Source organism: Osmerus eperlanus, chromosome 13, assembly GCF_963692335.1.
Source record: "Osmerus eperlanus chromosome 13, fOsmEpe2.1, whole genome shotgun sequence".
In the NCBI taxonomy this organism is placed as follows: domain Eukaryota; kingdom Metazoa; phylum Chordata; class Actinopteri; order Osmeriformes; family Osmeridae; genus Osmerus; species Osmerus eperlanus.
Genome location: NC_085030.1, coordinates 3,864,163 through 3,883,167, shown reverse-complemented (window position 1 = coordinate 3,883,167; position 19,005 = coordinate 3,864,163). Strand labels below are relative to the sequence as shown.

Sequence of the window (19,005 nt, the reverse complement as noted above, 5' to 3'; positions counted from 1 at the left end):
ATGCCCCACGTGTGGTAAAACTTCCTAACGCATGTGGATTCTGCGTAGGATATGTGTTTACTGTAATAAATCCGTATACTTGGATATTATTCCAAAATGCTGTTCGGAAAAGACGTGCCATGGCGGCGACTGGAAGGCATGTCATTTGGCATGTATACTGCAAAAGAGATCAGGTAAGGAGACTGTCCTGAATGCACCAATAACACGCCATTGACTGTCAATACTGGATAGTTATAACAGTAGCATAGCCCACATATTATTATTTTGTAGTCAATTAAAGTAATCAATTTGGTAGCAGATGATACCTATATGACTTGAAACGACTTAACCCATTATAAACAAGCAGTGTCCTATATCGTGTTTTTCAGAAAGCTTAGCGTCAAGACCATAACGAACTACAGGTTCCTGGATGGTGTCGGGAATGTGGCTCCCAACGGGCTATACGACCTTTCTTTGGGTCCATCGGACTCCAAGGAGGTGTGCTCCACCTGTATGCAGGACTTTAACAACTGCCCCGGCCACCTAGGGCACATCGAGCTACCCCTGCCTGTCTACAATCCATTCTTTTTCGATGTAAGCTAACGCTACAACCCCCATATCTCATTCACTGCAGTTGTGTTGTTGGCCCTGGTCAATGATTCAACGCACCAAGTGCCTCCTAACCGTCAGCGTCCTCATCCATTTCTCCTCCTCTCATTGTTTTGTAGAAACTCTACCTCCTGGTGCGGGGCTCCTGTCTGAACTGCCACATGCTGTTGTGCCCTCGAGCTGCCATCCACCTATTGCTAAACCAGCTCAAGCTTCTGAATGCTGGAGCTCTGCTGGAGGTCTATGAGCTGGAGCCTGTCCTCAACCAGGTAAGCTAGCGGCACGTTCTCGAGCAGGGACTGTACCGTCAGTGTGAGCCAGAATGTTCTACTAGGAATCCACGGTCATGTGTTTTTGCCAAAAACAGAAAAACGTTTTGGCCTGCTTTCTGACTGTCCTGTGTCTCTGCCTCCCTCCATACTTGTCTGACCCGTTTCTCTCTGTTTGTGTCTGTTTGTCTGTCTGTGTGTGTCTAGTTTCTCGAGGGTAATGCTCAGGCCTCTGGTGCAGAGATCCAGGAAACTCTGGAGAAATATTGTGAAGGAGTCCTCGCCAAGAAGGCTGGAGATAACCAGCATGACTTACCTGTAAGGACGTGTGTGTGTGTGTGTGTGTAAGAAAGAGAGGAGAGAGAGAAAGAGAAGTTGACTTGTGGATGGTAAGTGTGTCACCTGAAATGGTTGTTGGTGTTCTAACTGTGCCCCCACCATCTGTCTCTGTCTGTCTGTCGCTGCCTCAGATCAAACACCTGTGTGAGAAGAGGAGCAGCCTGATCACAGCCTTCTGGAGGGTCCACATGAACTCCAGGAAGTGTCCTTACTGCAGGTTAGTAGCGAGCCCCCTAGTAGAGGGGGGCAGACCCCCACCAGCACGGTCAGTGGTATAGTCCTGCCACTGCTACACAGTTGCAGTCAGGGGTGGTGCTTTTGCAAGCCTACCGTTGAGGCTAACTGTGTGGGTGCCCCGTGCCAATCCAGCTGTGTTCTTGTCTGTTTCGCCCAGGTGCGGGCGCTCTCAGGTGCGTCGAGAGCACAACAGCAAGCTCATCATTACCCTGCCAGCTTCCATTCAGAAAAATCTACCAGACACAGTCATCGTTTCAGGTATCATTCCTCATTCTTGCTACCTGTCTGCTCAAGGACTCATTATACACTAGACAACACAATGTTACCATTTTGTGTACTTGGCTATTTGGTACTATTGTTGTAGTAAGTTCTCCTCCAAACTGTTGTCTTCTTCCCCAGCTCCGGAGGACTCGATGGCGGGCAAGCGAGGCTACCTAACCCCCAGCACCGCCAAGGACCACCTTGTCAAGGTGTGGGAGAAAGAAGGTAGGTGGACTGAGAGTTCATAATTACAGCTCACACCATGGGCACACTAATCACACACTGGTTTGCTTCTACATCAGTAGAATGATTAGAGGGTAGGAGCCTCTGCAAAGGGAACCGAAGGGCCCCCTGTTTTTAAGACGTCTGTTGAATGTGTTTCCTGTTTCTGTCTCTCTGTCTCAGGGTTCTTCCTGAAGTGTCTTTTCCCTGGGCTGGAGGAGATCCAGGGCTCAAAGGAAGTTGTCTTCACAGACCTTTTCTTCCTGGACATGTTAGTGGTTCCTCCCTGCAGGTCAGACACACACACACACCCACTCCCTCCATTCATTCATTTATTCATTCTAAGTATGCTATCTAACGCTGCCCCCCTTTTCTGCCTCCGCTCAAGATACCGGCCAGTCAACCGTCTAGGAGACCAGCTGTTCACCAACGGCCAAACGGTCAACATGCAGGCTGTGATGAAGGACTGCGGGGTCATCCAAAAGCTGCTGGCCATGATCGCTGGAGAGAAACTGCAGGTTGAGCAAGGAGAGGAAGGAGAGACCGAGCTCCCCGCCCCCCCACAGGTGGTAGCAGCAGACCCCTCCAAGATCGACCAGGCCTTCCTGACAGCCATCCATGGCGCCACCCTGACAGACAAGCTGTACAACGTGTGGATCAGGCTGCAGAGCCACGTCAACATCGTGTTCGACAGCGACATGGACAAGCTCATTGCGGAGAAGTACCCCGGCATACGACAGGCGCGTAACCACGGAGACTGTCCTTCTATTCTCATATTTTGCGCTGTTCTCTTATGCGTTTTGTACCTAACCACAGCCTACTCTGGTTATCTTCTGTATCTTCTTTTGCTCCTATCTGTTCCTGTCATGGAAAACATATTTTTTATTATTATTTGAGTTGAGCTTCTTTTGAATACAAGCGCTTGCAGCAACTGCACTTGCTAGGCTAATGGGTACACTGCCAAGAACGTATAGTTAACTTTAATCATAAACAGACAACAAGGTGTGTGTGTCCCCTTTCCCCCCATCATTCCCTTTTACTAATATTTCCCTTCTTCAAGGAGAAATAAAGTAATCCATCCTGTTCACTCGCTCCTTTCAGATCCTTGAGAAGAAGGATGGATTGTTCCGGAAGCACATGATGGGTAAAAGAGTGGACTTCGCCGCTCGCTCTGTCATTTGCCCGGACATGTACATCGGAACAAATGAAATTGGCATCCCTATGGTAACTATTTGTTTAGATCAAGTTTTTTCCTTATGGTAACAGCAACTTGTTATTTACATCTTGATAAATATCTGACCAAAAGCACGCTTAACCACATCCCTAATTGCTTCATTAACATAACTCTGCAGTTCCTTCACAAGCCAAACAAACCCAGTTTTTCCCTTCATTCCTTGTCCTCCATCTAGCCAGGTGACCTAGCTAACATCACTAGCTAACACCCCGATTCTCAGCCAGCCTGTTCTTAGACTCGTGCTTCTGTTCGCCAGGTGTTTGCCACCAAGCTGACGTACCCGCAGCCGGTCACGCCGTGGAACGTGAAGGAGCTGCGTCAGGCGGTGCTGAACGGGCCCAACGTGCACCCCGGGGCCATCATGGTGATCAACGAGGACGGCAGCAAGACAATCCTGAGCAGCAGCAGCCTCACGCAGAGGGAGGCCATCGCCAAGCAGCTGCTCACACCCTGCCCCGGGAGACACAAGATGCCCATGAAGATAGTAAGACACACACATAACACCCCCCCCCCCACACACACACACACACACACAGCCAATGAAGATAGTAAGGCTCACACACACAACCCCCCACCATACACACACACACACAGCCATTGAAGATAGTAAGACACACAGACATAACCCCCCCCACACACACACACAAACACACACACACTGTCCATGAAGATTGTAAAACGGAGGCCGACCAAGAGCTCTGCTCCGTCCCCCAGGTGAACCGGCACATCAAGAACGGTGACGTGCTGCTGCTGAACCGCCAGCCCACCCTCCACCGGCCCTCCATCCAGGCCCACTGCGCCCGCATCCTGCCTGGGGAGAAGGTGCTGCGCCTCCACTACGCCAACTGCAAGGCCTACAACGCTGACTTCGACGGGGACGAGATGAACGCCCACTTCCCTCAGAGCGAGCTGGCCAGGGCCGAGGCCTACACCCTGGTCAGCACCGACCAGCAGTACCTGGTCCCCAAGGTAGGATTCACCCTGACCCCTCACCTACACCCTGGTCAGCAAGCAGGTTCAGTAAAGGTCACCTTTGAGGTGGGTTATATCACATTTACATACTCTCTCACCCCCCCCCCCCCCCCCCCCCTTATCATTCTTGTCTCTCTGTGTCTCTGTCCTGATAGGACGGGAAGCCCTTGGCAGGGCTGATCCAGGACCACATGGTGTCAGGCACCAGGATGACCACCAGGGGGTGCTTCTTCTCCAGGGACCAGTACACCGAGCTGGTGTACAGAGGCCTGACCGACAAGGTTGGCAGGGTCAAGCTCCTCCCCCCCGCCGTCATCAAGCCACACCCGCTCTGGACTGGTAAACAGGTACGGTACCAGCAGAGGGACACATTAAGTCAGGATCACTGGATTTACATTTATTCATTTAGCAGATGCTTTTATCCAAAGCGACTTCCAAGAGAGAGCTTTACAAAAGTGCATAGGCCAATGATCATATAACAACGAGATAGCCCCAAAAACAATGCGGGTAGCCAAAACATGAAGCATACATTGTGAAAAGCAAGTAAGTGCCAATGGGAAGAAACATAAGAGCAAGTAGTTAAACAAATTACAAATTAAACAACATGAACCTCAAAAGTGCAAGACTGTACCTGTAGGAAAGCAAGCAACAGTAATATAATTTACAGCGAGTACAAGTAGTTACAACTAACCAACAAGTGCAAAAAGTCCTTCAATAAGTGTCATTGTGTTCCTGGAGGAAATAAACTAACATCGGATCCACCAAATCTTTCTTAAGTACCGTTGTACTCCCGGAACAAGTGAGTCTTTAGCCTTTTCTTGAAGGTGGGGAGACAGTCAGTGTCTCTGATGGAGGTGGGGAGATTATTCCACCATTGGGGGGCCAGACAGGAGAAGAGCTTGGGTTGGGAGCGGGCGCTCTTGAGAGGTGGGACCACCAGACGGTTGTCAGAATAAGTCCGTAGGTGGCGGGTGGGGGTGTAAGGCTGGAGGAGAGACTGGATGTAGGCAGGTGCAGTCCCGTTCACCGCTCGGAAGGTCAGTACCATGTTCTTTAATCTGATACGGGCCGTGATGGGTAGCCAGGAGACGGGAGATGAGGAGAGGGGTGACATGGGCATCTGGGTAGGTTGAAGACCAGGCGGGCTGCTGCATTCTGAATCCTCTGGAGAGGGCGGGTTGCGCATGCTGGGAGACCGGCGAGAAGCGAGTTGTAGTAGTCCAACTTGGAAAGGACAAGTGCTTGGACTAGCACCTGGGTGGTATCTGACAGGTATCTCTTCCGGATGTTGTAGAGGGTGAATGTACACGACCGGCAGACTGTAGCAATGTGGGTCGTGAGGGAGAGCTATTCATCCATGGTAACCCGAGGTTCCTGGCAGAGGATGAAGGGGTCACCGTCGCAGATCCCAGGGTGATTGAGAGATCGTGGGAGATGGAGGGTTTGGCTGGGATGATGAGAAGTTCTGTTTTGGCGAGGTTCAGCTGGAGGTGGTGCTCGGTCATCCGGGCGGAGATGTCTGTAAGGTTAGTCTGTTAAGGAGGGTGAAGGTAGAGAAAAGTTTGTGAGGGTTTGAGGCAGAGGTAATTTTGTTTAGGAAGTAGTGCGTTTTACTGACCGTTGTGTGTGCAGAAAAGGATTTAAGGAGGAAGTGATACTTATTGAGGTCCAGACCACCTTTGGACTTGTGCCATCTCCTCTCAGCTGCGCAAAGGGTGGACCGTTCTTCACGAAGAGCCTCCGTGAGCCACGGGCAGGAGGGAGAAGACCGTGCAGGCCTGGTTGACAGGGGACAGAGAGTGTCAAGTGACGCAGTTAATGTAGATATCAGGGTGTTGGTGGCAGTGTCAGTGGGGAGAGACGTGAACTCATCAATGGGAGGGAGGATGTTACAATGGAGGGGGAAAGGGAGCGGAGATTGCGGCGGAAAGTTACAAGGGGTGGGGAGGTAGGAGGAGTTGGAGGGAGAGAGACGGAGAATTGGATAAAGAAGTGATCAGAAATGTGCAGTGGGGTTACAGAGGTTAAGTCAGTGATGCAGTTGCGTGTCGAGGTTGAGCTGTTTTCCTGCCTTGTGGGTCGCCGGTGTGTTCAGCAGCGTCAGGTTGAAAGAAGTCATAGACAGAGACATGAAGTCGAAGGCCTGCGTTCCTTCGAGGTGGATATTGAAGTCCCCAAGGATCATCAGCGGGGTTCCATCATCCGGGAGGACGCTGAGGAGCATGTCCAGCTCCTCCACAAAGTTGGCTAGCGGACCTGATGGGCGGTAGAGGACTACTAAGAATGCTTTGATAGGATCAGTTAGCGTCACATAATGACGTGCTGACGAGATTTGGCAGTGACAGTGTAGTGGATGTGTATCTAAGATGTGGAGATGGGAGCAAACCTGTCCCACCACCTTACATTTACATTACATTTAGTCATTTAGCAGACGCTCTTATCCAGAGCGACTTACAGTAAGTACAGGGACATTCCCCCGAGGCAAGTAGGGTGAAGTGCCTTGCCCAAGGACACAACGTCAGTTTGCACGGCCGGGAATCGAACTGGCAACCTTCGGATTACTAGCCCGATTCCCTCACCGCTCAGCCACCTGACTCCCAGCCTTGCCCGGTTGAGCAGGGTGAGTGAGAGAACGAGTGGTTGACAGAAAGAACAGCTGGAGTTGCTGTGTTCTCTGGGCGAATCCATGTCTCTGTCAGCACAAGGGCGTGAAGAGAAGCATGGGATTCATTTCACTTTACGTCCTTGTCTACAGCACACACACACACATAAATCACCGAATCAACAGTTAGTTAGTTTAACCAGATTTTGTGTGTATGTGTGTTCCAGGTGGTGTCAACATTGCTGCTTAACGTTATACCAAATCAGGCCCTTCCTCTGAACCTGACGGGCAAGGCTAAGATCCCCTCCAAGGCCTGGATCAAGAACCCACCCAGGCCCGTTCCAGGCTACTCTCCTGACACAATGTGTGACTCTCAGGTAACCCCGCCCCCCCCCCCCCCGCACACACACCTGACCTGCAGGAACACACACAATATGGCCATGATAGGAGATTCCGGAGGGTGTTTGGGAGCTCTGTATGACCAGCGAGGTGTTGCCGCAGGTGCTGTTCCGCCAGGGGGAGCTGCTGGTGGGGGTGCTGGACAAGGCCCACTACGGCAGCTCGGCCTACGGCCTGGTCCACTGCTGCTACGAGCTCTACGGAGGACAGACGAGCGGCAAGCTGCTCAGCTGTCTGGCCCGCCTCTTCACCGCTTACCTGCAGCTCTACCGGGGATTTACTATGGGTACCTCGCACACGCTCACACTCTCTCACGCACATTCGCACTCTCACTCTTACACGCGCTCACGCACGCAGTCTCACGCACACTCTCACACACACGCAGACAGTCTCACATACACGCACTCTCACACACACACTCTCTCAAACAGCCATAAACACACACAAAGTTATAGACCAACTGTCACGCGAGGGGTATTTGAATATATGCAGGATTGCATTGCGAGATAATGAGTGTTTGCATATTGGCTTTTTACTTTTATTCATTTAGCAAACGCTTTTATCCAAAGCGACTTCCATAATACAATTCACAGCGAGCACAAGTAATTCAAGTTACAACTAACCAACAAGTGCAACAAGTCCCTCAGTAAGTGTCATTGTGTTCCTGGAGGAAATACACTAACATATGATCCAACAAATCATTCTTAAGTACCGTTGTACTCCCGGAACAAGTGCGTCTTTAGCCTTTTCTTGAAGGTGGAGAGACAGTCAGTGTCTCTGATGGAGGTGGGGAGATGATTCCACCATGGCTGTTCCACCATTGGCTGTTCCAGTGGATGGCTTATTTTCCCTGTGAAGGTTGTCTGAATTATGCTGGATAGTTATCTATAATGAAGACGTATTACATAATACCCAATTGCTGTGAAAGTACCAAGTCAGTGAAGTGAATTGCCAAGCACAAGTTCAAGACAATATCAATGTACGTATTACAGATCTGTAAGGTGCAGCTATCTGATACAAGTTGAGCATCTCAGAGGACTGCACAAAGAATACAGTAATGAAGGGCAGTTAAATAGTTTAACAATATGGGAGGTTTTAGTCCCATAAGCCATGTTAGGGGGTGACATCAACACAGCCTTCGCAAGCACAGACAGAAAACGCTGCATTTATGGTGCTAGATAGCATTTGTTTTGGCTTTAGATAGGGCTCCTAGAAATGGCCCTGACATGGCATTTTCTCATGAGCTAATATAGAAGGGCATAGTTCAAACATTGTTTATTATTATCAGCGCATTTCAAACAGTATAAAAGTAATAAAGTAATCATGATCTTTAATGATTGTTAACTGTTCTGTGGTTAAGGACAGACCTCTTCAATACCCATGTGTTACACTGAATTACAAAGGCACACCACGAACCAACACACACACACTTTCACACCACAAACTCACACACACACACACACGCAGACACACCGTGTGACGTACCCTGTGTGTGTGTTTCAGGAGTGGAAGACATCTTGGTGAAGGAAGGGGCTAACCGACAGAGGAAGAGGATCATCCAGGAGTCATTGAAGTGTGGCACCAAGGTGACACCAGGGTGACAGGGCAGGGACCAACATTCCACGACAAGGTTCCCTGTCAGGGCAGTGTTGTCGTTCGTTGTCGTTGACGTGGTGGTTGTTGTTGTTCCCAGGCCCTGCAGGCAACGTTCAGTCTGGCGGAGGGGGTGGGGGAGGAGGAGGCGCGGGGACGCTGGCAGGACGCCCACCTCAACCCCGACCAGAGAGACTTCAACATGGTCGACCTCAAGTTCAAGGAGGTGGCCAATCAAGTCAACAACGACATCAACAAGGTCTGTGGCAAGTGGGAGGAGTTAGTGTTGTAGAACCTGTCTGGTTTGTAGATGGTGATGCAACCAGGTTAGTGGATAAGCTGTGTTCATGATTGAGGAAGTGAGTGAGGAAGTGAGTGAGGAAGTGAGTGAGGAAGTGAGTGAGGAAGTGAGTGAGGAAGTTAGTGAGGAAGTTAGTGAGGTAGTGCGAGGTGGCGTGTGAGGCCATGTGTGAGGTATTCGTCCCGTGTTAACCATGTCTGTGTGCAGGTGGTGATGCCTCTGGGTCTGCACTGCTCCTTCCCAGACAACAACCTCCAGCTCATGGTACAGTCTGGAGCCAAGGGTTCTACTGTCAACACCATGCAGGTACACACACACACACAACATAAATATACAAAAATCTCACACACACTTACACACGCATGTAAACATTCAGTCTCACCCACCCCCACCCATGTCGACCCCTCACCCTGTGTTGGTTAGATCTCCTGCCTGCTGGGCCAGATCGAGCTGGAAGGCCGCCGGCCTCCCCTGATGCCCACAGGGAAGTCCCTGCCCTGCTTCCAGCCCTACGACAGCTCGCCGCGGTCTGGAGGCTTCGTGTCCGGGCGCTTCCTCACCGGCATCAAGCCCCCGGTAAACACCACACCGACGCAATAACATGTCCCTCTGCTCCCCCTGGAGGTGTCTGGTTCTGATGCAGCCTGTCTGGGTCTCCGGGGGGGTGTCTGTGTGTGTTTCTTCCAGGAGTTCTTCTTCCATTGCATGGCGGGGCGCGAGGGGCTGGTGGACACGGCCGTCAAGACCAGCAGGTCTGGGTACCTGCAGAGGTGAGGCTCATCATGTCCTCCTCCTCTCAAGCCTCTTTCCCCTCTCCCTCTCAACCTCTGGTAACCAGCCTCCTCTCCTCTTTACTCCATTGCTGTGCCGTGTTATAGATGTGTGATTAAGCACCTGGAGGGTCTGGTGGTCCAGTATGACCTGACGGTGAGGGACAGTGACGGCAGCGTGGTCCAGTTCCTGTACGGAGAGGACGGCCTGGACATCCCCAAGACCCAGTTCCTCCAGTCCAAACAGTTCCCCTTCCTCCAGGACAACTACGAGGTACACATACACACCTCTTCCTCTAGGACAATGAGGAAGAACGGGAAGCTTTCCCCAAATAACGTTGAAAACTGTTAGATACGCACAAACTCCGAAACTCATTCTCTGACTTGCAGTATTACAGTTGAGATGATGGGATGGCTGCACGGCGCCCTCATAAATACAGGCGGTTCCTCGTCGCTCACCGCCGTCACGTTCTCAAACCCATGCACTCCTAGTCCTCGTTCATCCGCTGTGCTCATATCTCTTTGGAGAAAAGCGTTGGCTAAAGGCCGAATTATACTTCTCCGACTCCGTTACGGACGGACGGAGTCGGACAGATTGGTTGAATTTATAGTACTCCGAAGGCTGTGGGTGCTGAAAACACTTCACCGCCAGAAGAGTAGGTGGCGCAACGGTTTTTTGTAAGTCGTCGTCGAGTGTTTATTTACCTAGGTTATCGAGAAGTCGGAGCAAATGTACAAATGAGCCGTTTCATCAATAAAATACGCACATTTTCAGCAACTACACTGCCCATTTCTTGTCACATTTTAATTCAGATGCTGATTTACATGTACTGTTTAGCTGAAATATGAATTGTAAAAACTTACAGCAATGGCGGTCAAAGGATTCTGTTCGTCCTGTTTATCACGGCAACCCCGCCCCTGACGCAAGCGGTTCTTAATACGGACCAATCACAGCCAAGGGGTATCCGTAAAATGACGGACGGACAGAGGGATAGTCAGGAAAATCAGGAGGTTCACGTAGAGCTCTCCGAGGGGCTCGGAGAGGGCACGGAGAGGGAATTCCTCGTCGGAGAGGGCGTTCCCTGTGTCCGTCTCCGTAAAAACGGAGAAGTATAAATCGGCCTTAAATGCAGACATGTGACGGTTCCGCAGGTGATCCGTAAGGCTCGGTGTCTGGACGAGGTCCTGGCCCGCCTGGACCCTCAGGCGGCCGCGCAGCACTTCAGCTCCGTCCAGCGCTGGCGCTCCAAGAGGGAGGAGCCGGGGCCGCGCCAGGGGGCCTTCCTGCTGTTCTCCCAGAAGAAGCTGGCCAAGCTGAAGGCCCAGCTGCAGGGGAGCAGTCTGACCAACGGCAGGGGGAACGCCACGCTGCAGGTGCCTTACGCACGTGCGCACACACACAGATACTGACACACAGACACACACACATAGAGACACAGAGGTATACACACACACAAAAGTTCTCACACACACACACACAAAAACACAAAAACTAAACAGGCAGTCAGGCACCCTGACAGAGACACACACACACACCCCGACATACTGCGTTCTAAGGAGGTCTTCTACTGTGTACAGCTGGTGGATCGCTGGCGGGAACTGGACCCGGCCAGCCTGTCTAAGTACAGCAGGAAGACGTCTCACTGCCCTGAGCCCTGCCTGTCCTGCCTGCGGCCAGACCTGGCCTTCGGCTCTGTGTCAGAGACCTTCCACACCATCGTAGAGAACTACCTACAGGAAGTCACCTCCCGACAGGAAGCCGGTCCTCGTTCACAGCACCTGGACACTGATAGGTCAGGACCCCTAGAGATCAAAGCTTTGCTGTTTTGGAGAATGTTTATCTCCTGTGCTGTCTGTTTAGCTTCAACTCTGGTGTCTACCTTCTTCATTTTACTGTATCTGTTCATCTCCACTCAGCTGTGCTCTAAATGTTCCCTAGTGTTGTCTGTGCTGTACTGTTAGTATATTATACTTCACGGTATATTGCAGGGGTGGACAACCCTGGTCCTCGAGAGCCGCTGTCCTGCATGTTTTAGATGTTTCCCTGCTCCAGCACACCTGTTTCAAATGAATGGGTTGTTATCAAGCACTGTGGAAGCCGGATAATGATTAACTCAGAGGGGCGTGGAATTATGAGTGACAGCCTAACAAAGAAGGAAGACTCCTCAGTCATGTTGCCTTCAGGAAATGGTGTTACTGCGAGAACTATGACTGAATGCTTTCTATCCACCATATACATGTGATTTATACATGTACATGTATACCATATACATGTGACAAAGTCCATTTAAAATAACTGTTTTGCATTCAGTCAAATTTGCGTTTTATTCCAATTCCTACCGGGTTTCAGTACCCAACACACATACACCCTTTTCTAAACCCACACCCAGACTGCGTCAGCTGCTGCACCTGAAGTGGCAGCGCTCCCTATGTGACCCCGGCGAGGCGGTGGGTCTGCTGGCGGCACAGAGCATCGGGGAGCCCTCCACCCAGATGACCCTGAACACCTTCCACTTCGCCGGGCGCGGGGAGATGAACGTCACGCTGGGAATACCCAGGTAGGACACACACACACACAAACACAAACCAGTATTATTTGTGTGTTTTGTTGTTCCCTCTGCTATACTGGAGATAATGTTCTACCTCTACTCTCTGCTCACTATCTCTCCCCCCCCACACAGGCTGAGGGAGATCCTGATGATCGCCAGCTCCAGCATCAAGACCCCCATGATGAGGGTTCCAGTGTTCAACACCAAGAAGGCCCTGAAGAGGGTGAAGGTCCTGAAGAAGAAGTTGACCCGTGTGTGTCTGACCGAGGTCAGAGAACACCCCAAAACACCCCAGAACATTCCATCAAGCAGAACATCCCCTCTGATCACAACAACAACAACCAGGCCATTCTGTTTGTGCAGAGGCCTGTTCCATAAAGCCAGTTTACCGAATAAGCCAGACTTATGTCAGTTAGTGTGACTTATTTTCAGTTCATTCGGTTCCATAAAGCTAGCTCAATGTAGTTCAAACTCAGTTCACCAGTTAATCTTGTTATCTTGTAACCAGACTTTCTTGTAACACTGACCCAAAGGGAAAACGATGATTTACCAAGGACATTCTCATTTTCTTATTCTCATCAGTTCAATATGTAGGATACATTTATAGAAAATCAACTTAAATAGCCTACATAGACTACAACATTTAGCTTAATGCATTAAACAATGATGAACAATGATTTGATACACACCATTACCATAGCCACGTTAAACGTATGGCTATATGTTAGTTGGTGATTTCAAATGTTTAGGCATCAGGCATAGGCCTATCTTAATCTAAATTATCAGAGTAAAATTATCATAGCTATATAACTGTTAACAGTAGGCTAGCCTACATCTATCCTCCATTTTACCGACACAAAACCATGTTAAAAAGTTAGGCTACTGGGTAATGTATTGATTAATAGTAGGCTATTTATTTAAAACAATGTCAAAATAGTCTATTTAGATGTGTTTAGAGGGTGTCTGTTTTTTAATCAACAAAGTAAAGGTCTAAAAAAGGACCTTGACCTACGTAGCCTATCGTTCACGTCAATCATGGCGTGTCATTTTATTTTGATGAAGCGGTGGATGAAGGAGCTGTCATAGTACAAGGCTTAAAGGGAACGTTCTTTCTGGAATAAGTCACGTGGCCGTGTGCATTGCTTTTGCCGTGGTGGATTGTATGATCCATGTTTTACCTATCGGGCTGCTTAAGAATAGGGTGCACGCGCAATTAGCTTGACAACTTAAATCTGACTTGAATTAGTAGGAGTGCGTGAGCTGAAATCGGCCTTTATGGAACCGCTTTAGCCCGCATTGACTAATTAAACTCATTCAAGTCAGGTTTGGGACTTTAAGTCCAACTTTTTTGAGCGGCCTTTATGGAACAGGCCTCAGGTCATGTCAGAACAGGAACAGCACACTAACTCTACTACAACCCCACACAGTTCCTCAACTGATATTAGAACGCTGCGCCAAGTATTGCCCAAGCATAAACAATCAATCAAACTTTATTTATATAGAACATTTCATACCAGGAGGCAACACAATGCGCTTCACAGAGGGAAGGGTGGGGGGGTGGGATACAAACACTTATGTTGACTCATTTTCCAGAGGGAAGCAAAACAACAGTTCATCCATTTGGGCCAATATAGGAGAACTGTAAACATTCTTCCCTGACCTCTCTGAAAAGATATGATTGAGCTCTTTCCTGGTAAATGTTAAAGAAGCTGTAAAGCAAATTCCATGATTTGCTACTCAGTACATTATATACGTGTGAAATGAGTTGCTGAAAGCATGTGCAAAGCGCACATGCTTTCCAAACTTTGTCGCACTGAAATGTGGAGTTAGACCGTTTCGTGGAGTTTCTCACCCCTTTTCAGCTCAGGTTTTGTATAGGCGGGGCAAAACCCAACCTATCTACATCACAGCCACCTATCTACCTATCTCATAGACTTATATGACCTATCTACGTCAAATCACTGCATGGCTCCCTCTCACTTGCCGTACCGTCCATTATCCGGGTCGTAGGTACTTGAGAGAGGCGGCACCTTCCACGCAGGGGGTGGAGCTTCAGCTCCTTCAGGCGACACGCACCCCCAGTCTCAAGCAGAGAAGACGGCAAATTTGGATGGGTAGTTAACAACACATTCTTCTGTGGTGTGAGGGACTGAAAACTCATTTTCAGTTCTGCTTTACAGCGTCTTTAAGTGATATAACAAGCATTGTGACACACAGCTAACCAGACAACTTTTCAGTCCTCCCACTCACACATACATGAGACAATATCACACTGTGAAGTGTGATATATGTTATTATTTTTGTGTGGTCACCAAAGAAACATGTTTGTGTCAGGGGCGTAGCCAGAATAATCTTTTTGGGTAGGCAGATTTAGCTATCGTGCGTTTGATTTCTGCAAAAAACACATTTCTGGTTTTCATCCAGTATGGAGGAGTTTTGAGTTATGAATCACCCCCAGAATTTGCAAACAAAAAGCTCTCCCTCAGTATTTTAGACCAGTTTGTTCTGAGGACCTGCACCCATCTCTGTTAGACATGCTCCAGGCTTCCATCTCAATGGTAGTGGTGGTGAGTGAGATGATAAAACGGCATTATTACTTAATTCACTGTCTAATCTCCATATTTTAGATATCAAAATGGGATTATTGTCCAAAATAGAGGAAAACCCCATGTCTTTAGCACTCAGTAGCATGCCCCCAGCCTACACCCCCAATCAGCAGCAACCCTGGAGTTTTGTGATTGGGGGACTGGATTGTTTATAGCAAGTGCTAAAGAGTTTTGGCCCAATAACAAATAATACTACTAAGTACTACTAATACGGCTAGATGCACATTACCTCACAAACACAATACATTCTGTGAGTTTAGAATGAACAAATTCAATGCACACAAAACGTTTATGGGGGAGGGAGGGGGGGGGGCTTAGGTGGGTGACTTAAGGCCCCTCGAGCCCATCCCCCTCCGCCGCTCCCAGCCCAGCCAGTGTGATCTCCTGTCATGATCATTTACGTGGTGTTAGCTATACTAGGCTATCCCTTTCCTGTTCTAGCCCCGGGGTCTCTCTGTCGCTGTTCCCAGGTCCTCCACAAGGTGGACGTGCTGGAGACGTTACGCGTGGAGTTGCACAGGAGGCAGAAGTACCGCGTCTTCAAGGTCAAGTTCCACTTCCTCCCTCCTCAGCGTTACCAAGATGACAAGCTGCTGTCGCCTCAGCAGATCCTGCGCTACATGGAGACCAGGTACGTGGGATCTGGGCGGCTGAACTGACGTGTTCTCGCCGAATTCTAGGAGGCCCGGTAACCCCAGCCCCTCTCCTCCCCTCTAGGTTTTTCCGCCTTCTGCTGGAAGCCATTAGGAAGCGCAACGCTAAGCTATCCTCCATCAACGCTGTGGAAACACGCAAGGCCACATCCCAAGACAAGGACCAGGACATGGGGGACTCGGCTGCCAGACTGGTGAGTGACTCACGCACGCACACACACACAGGCACCTTCAGGCTCTCTCCCTCCCTTCCTCACCTGTGTGTGTGTGTGTGTGTGTGTGTGCGCTCTGTGTGCAGGAGGCAGCAGAGGGGGATGCAGAAGAGGAGAGCAGGATTGTGGATGACGAGGGGAACGAGGGAGACGCCGACGCCTCGGATGCTAAACGGAGAGAGAAACAAGAGGAGGAGGTACACACGTTATTTGATCTCTGTGAGGGTACAAATAATCTTCCCAAAGGTAGTGCTGTGTGCAAATTGATAGTGTGTGTGTGTCCTATGTCCGTAGGTGGACTATGAGAGTGAGGAGGGCGAAGGAGGGGAGGAGGAGGACGAGGAGGAGGGGGTGGAGAGAGAGGAGCAGGTGGAGGAGCAATCCCCCCATGAGGAGGACGCGAGCCTTGACTCTGCTGCTGCTGAGGTAGGAGGAGCAGGAGCAGGCAACACAGCCGGAAGAGAGCCCATGAACAGTGAGATGGACATGATGAGGGTGAATGCAGTTCTAGAAAGCAGTACCTCCATAGAGGACTACAGCTACGACACCCGGGACGGACTCTGGTGTGAGGTGGGTCTGTCTGTCTGTCTGTCTGAGTGACTGGCTGTCTGTTTGTCTGTCTGTTCGTCTGCCTCTCTGTCTGTCTGTGACTGTCTGAGTGACTGGTTGTTTGTTTGTCTGTGTGTCTGACTGCCTGCCTATCTGTCGGGCTGGCTTTTTGTATGTCTGGATGGCTGTTTGACTGTCTGTCTGGCTGTTCGTCTGACTCTGTTTGTTTTGCTGTCTCGCCATCTCTGACTGTTGATCTGTCGAGTCTCTCAATTCCTGGATTCTCCTCTACTTCTGGGATTCTGTAGTATTTCTTTCTTGTGTCACCAGGTGACAATAGTGTTGCCGGTTGCCAAGGTTCACTTCGACCTCACCTCGTTGGTGGTGTCGCTGGCCCAAAATGCCGTCGTCGTGGAGACCAAGGGGATCACTAGGTGTCTACTGAGCGAGGTCACGACGCGTCAGGGTGCCAAGGAGACCCTGCTCAACACCGAGGGCATCAACATGCATGAGCTATTTAACCATAGTGATGTGGGTCACACACACACACCCTTCATATACTGCTGTCATACTGTCTGCTACACACGCACACCCTTCTGCTGTTCTGCTGTCTACCACACACACCCATCATATTTTGCTCTTTTACTGTCTACCGGTAAGTTAGAACGTGTATGTAGTTTACTGGTTCTATTGTCTAAGTTAGACCCTATATGTTGTCCTCTGGTTCTATTGTCTAAGTTAGAACATTTATGTTGTCCTCTGCAACAGACAGGCTTAGTTAGACTAGTCTAACCTGACAATTTAAGAGAGTCTAAGGCTAAAACTAGTCTTAAACTAAGTTTATGCAACTGGCCCCTGGTTCTACTGCTCTTCCAGATTCTGGATGTGACCCGTCTCTACTCCAACGAAGTGCATGCCATGGCCAACACCTACGGCATCGAGGTGGCTCTCCGTGTCATCGAGAAGGAGATCAAAGATGTCTTCGCTGTCTACGGTAACTTAGCCACACCAGCAGTTAGTTTGATCTAGTACTGTAGCATGTACGTGAATAAACATGAAAACATTTGATGTTAAAGCATCTATTTTGTCCTAGATATAGTATATAGATCATATACATTTGTAAACCTAATTTACTGTGTGTGTAGGAATCGAGGTGGACCCCAGACACCTGTCCCTTGTAGCAGACTACATGTGTTTCGAGGGCGTCTACAAACCACTCAACCGCTTCGCCATTCAGTCCAACTCCTCCCCCCTTCAGCAGATGACCTTCGAGACCAGTTACAAGTTCTTAAAGCAAGCCACCATGCTGGGTAAGGGCAAGCTTTGCCTCAGCTTTCCCAAAATGTACTCCCATCACTTCCTGCCTCGACAGGGATGGGTCACAGCAGGATGTTGGCCTTATATAGCTTTCACCTGCCAATCAGTTCAGTCATGACTTACAGTAAAGAAAAACGATTATCTGCAAAGTAGATCTAACAGAACTGAATGGTGAATAGTGCAGTTGTTCTGTGCAGTCCAACCTTCTTAGTGAATGCTTTTTTCTGTGTTTTTTTCTCCAAGGTTCCAGTGATAAGCTGCGTTCACCGTCAGCCTGTCTGGTTGTGGGTAAGGTGGTCAAAGGAGGAACTGGTCTCTTTGACCTAAAACAGCCATTGCAATAAATAGCCTATTATGCAAACTACACCACAGTCAGTAATGTTGATGTCATGCAAAGGGTGTTATTCTGCCTGACTCATGTTGTTTCAGGAGATGAAGAGAGAGGATGGTTTTTGCAATGAATTTATTTTGTGTGTTATTATTTGGGGGGGTTGTTGAGTTTTTAGTCTTGTTGACAAATACTGTGATCGTGGCTTGAGTAATTGATATCTGTAAAACATGTTTCCATATTTCCACCGTTATTTTAGTCAGGTTCATCAAGGGGCTGTTACATTTTATTTCTTTTGGCAGAATAAAAACACACAAAACAGTCTGCATATAGTCCACATACACAAGATATCCAGCAATGGTATAATGTTTTTGGAAATAAACTGTTTCTCATGTTCCCAGACTCTGTGATTAATCATAGTGTAATATAATTCTCTGATCGAGTAGGAAGGCCAAAGTTGATAGTCCTTATTAAGCACTTTACATTAAGGTTACAACATGTAACTTCAAAGCAACACCTGCCATGTAGCTACTCTAGTGAAAATAGTGAGAGGTTGTGCTTTCCAGGGTTAAGTGCATGTTGACATTGTTCTAATTTTGTCAACCCCATAATTGTGCCACTTTTAATTTCCTGCTAACACAGACTACCATTTTATGTACAACGTTAACTTTTGGTAATGCTATGTGGCTTAATGGTAGTTAATATAACCTTAATATTGTGTGTTATTGTTTGTGTGTGCACAACCAATTGCCCCTTGTGAGGACAAATACAGCTATACTTACATATTTTCTTATCAGAATGGGTTTTATTCGCCATGAAAGTTTGCACAGACAAGGAATTTCCTTTGGCAGGAAGGTGCAAACATTAAACATATATGAATCTAACATTTAAATATGAGGACTAACTATACTAAGGGTGCATAACTAGCAATACTAAGTGGAATTAGAATTAAAATAAACTATACAATAAAATATAAAATAAAATATAAGTTGCAGTAATTTACA

At 48.7% G+C, this 19,005-nt stretch overlaps 1 protein-coding gene across 1 annotated transcript; it reads left to right on the top strand.

The window, feature by feature from the left end:
* polr1a (RNA polymerase I subunit A) lies at positions 1-18,397 on the top strand. Its single transcript, XM_062476138.1, has 33 exons — positions 1-173; positions 369-573; positions 708-857; positions 1,065-1,175; positions 1,328-1,413; positions 1,591-1,691; positions 1,833-1,919; positions 2,100-2,208; positions 2,305-2,656; positions 3,018-3,140; positions 3,407-3,634; positions 3,865-4,119; positions 4,278-4,469; positions 6,952-7,101; positions 7,226-7,409; positions 8,627-8,709; positions 8,817-8,975; positions 9,225-9,323; positions 9,441-9,593; positions 9,705-9,787; positions 9,896-10,061; positions 10,940-11,161; positions 11,366-11,580; positions 12,178-12,345; positions 12,469-12,604; positions 15,413-15,573; positions 15,660-15,789; positions 15,894-16,004; positions 16,102-16,377; positions 16,687-16,887; positions 17,233-17,350; positions 17,502-17,666; positions 17,917-18,397. Exons 1-33 carry the CDS (start codon positions 97-99, stop codon positions 18,015-18,017), a joined length of 5,157 nt encoding a protein of 1,718 aa, XP_062332122.1. The 5' UTR covers positions 1-96; the 3' UTR covers positions 18,018-18,397.
* Positions 18,398-19,005: the final 608 nt, after the last annotated feature.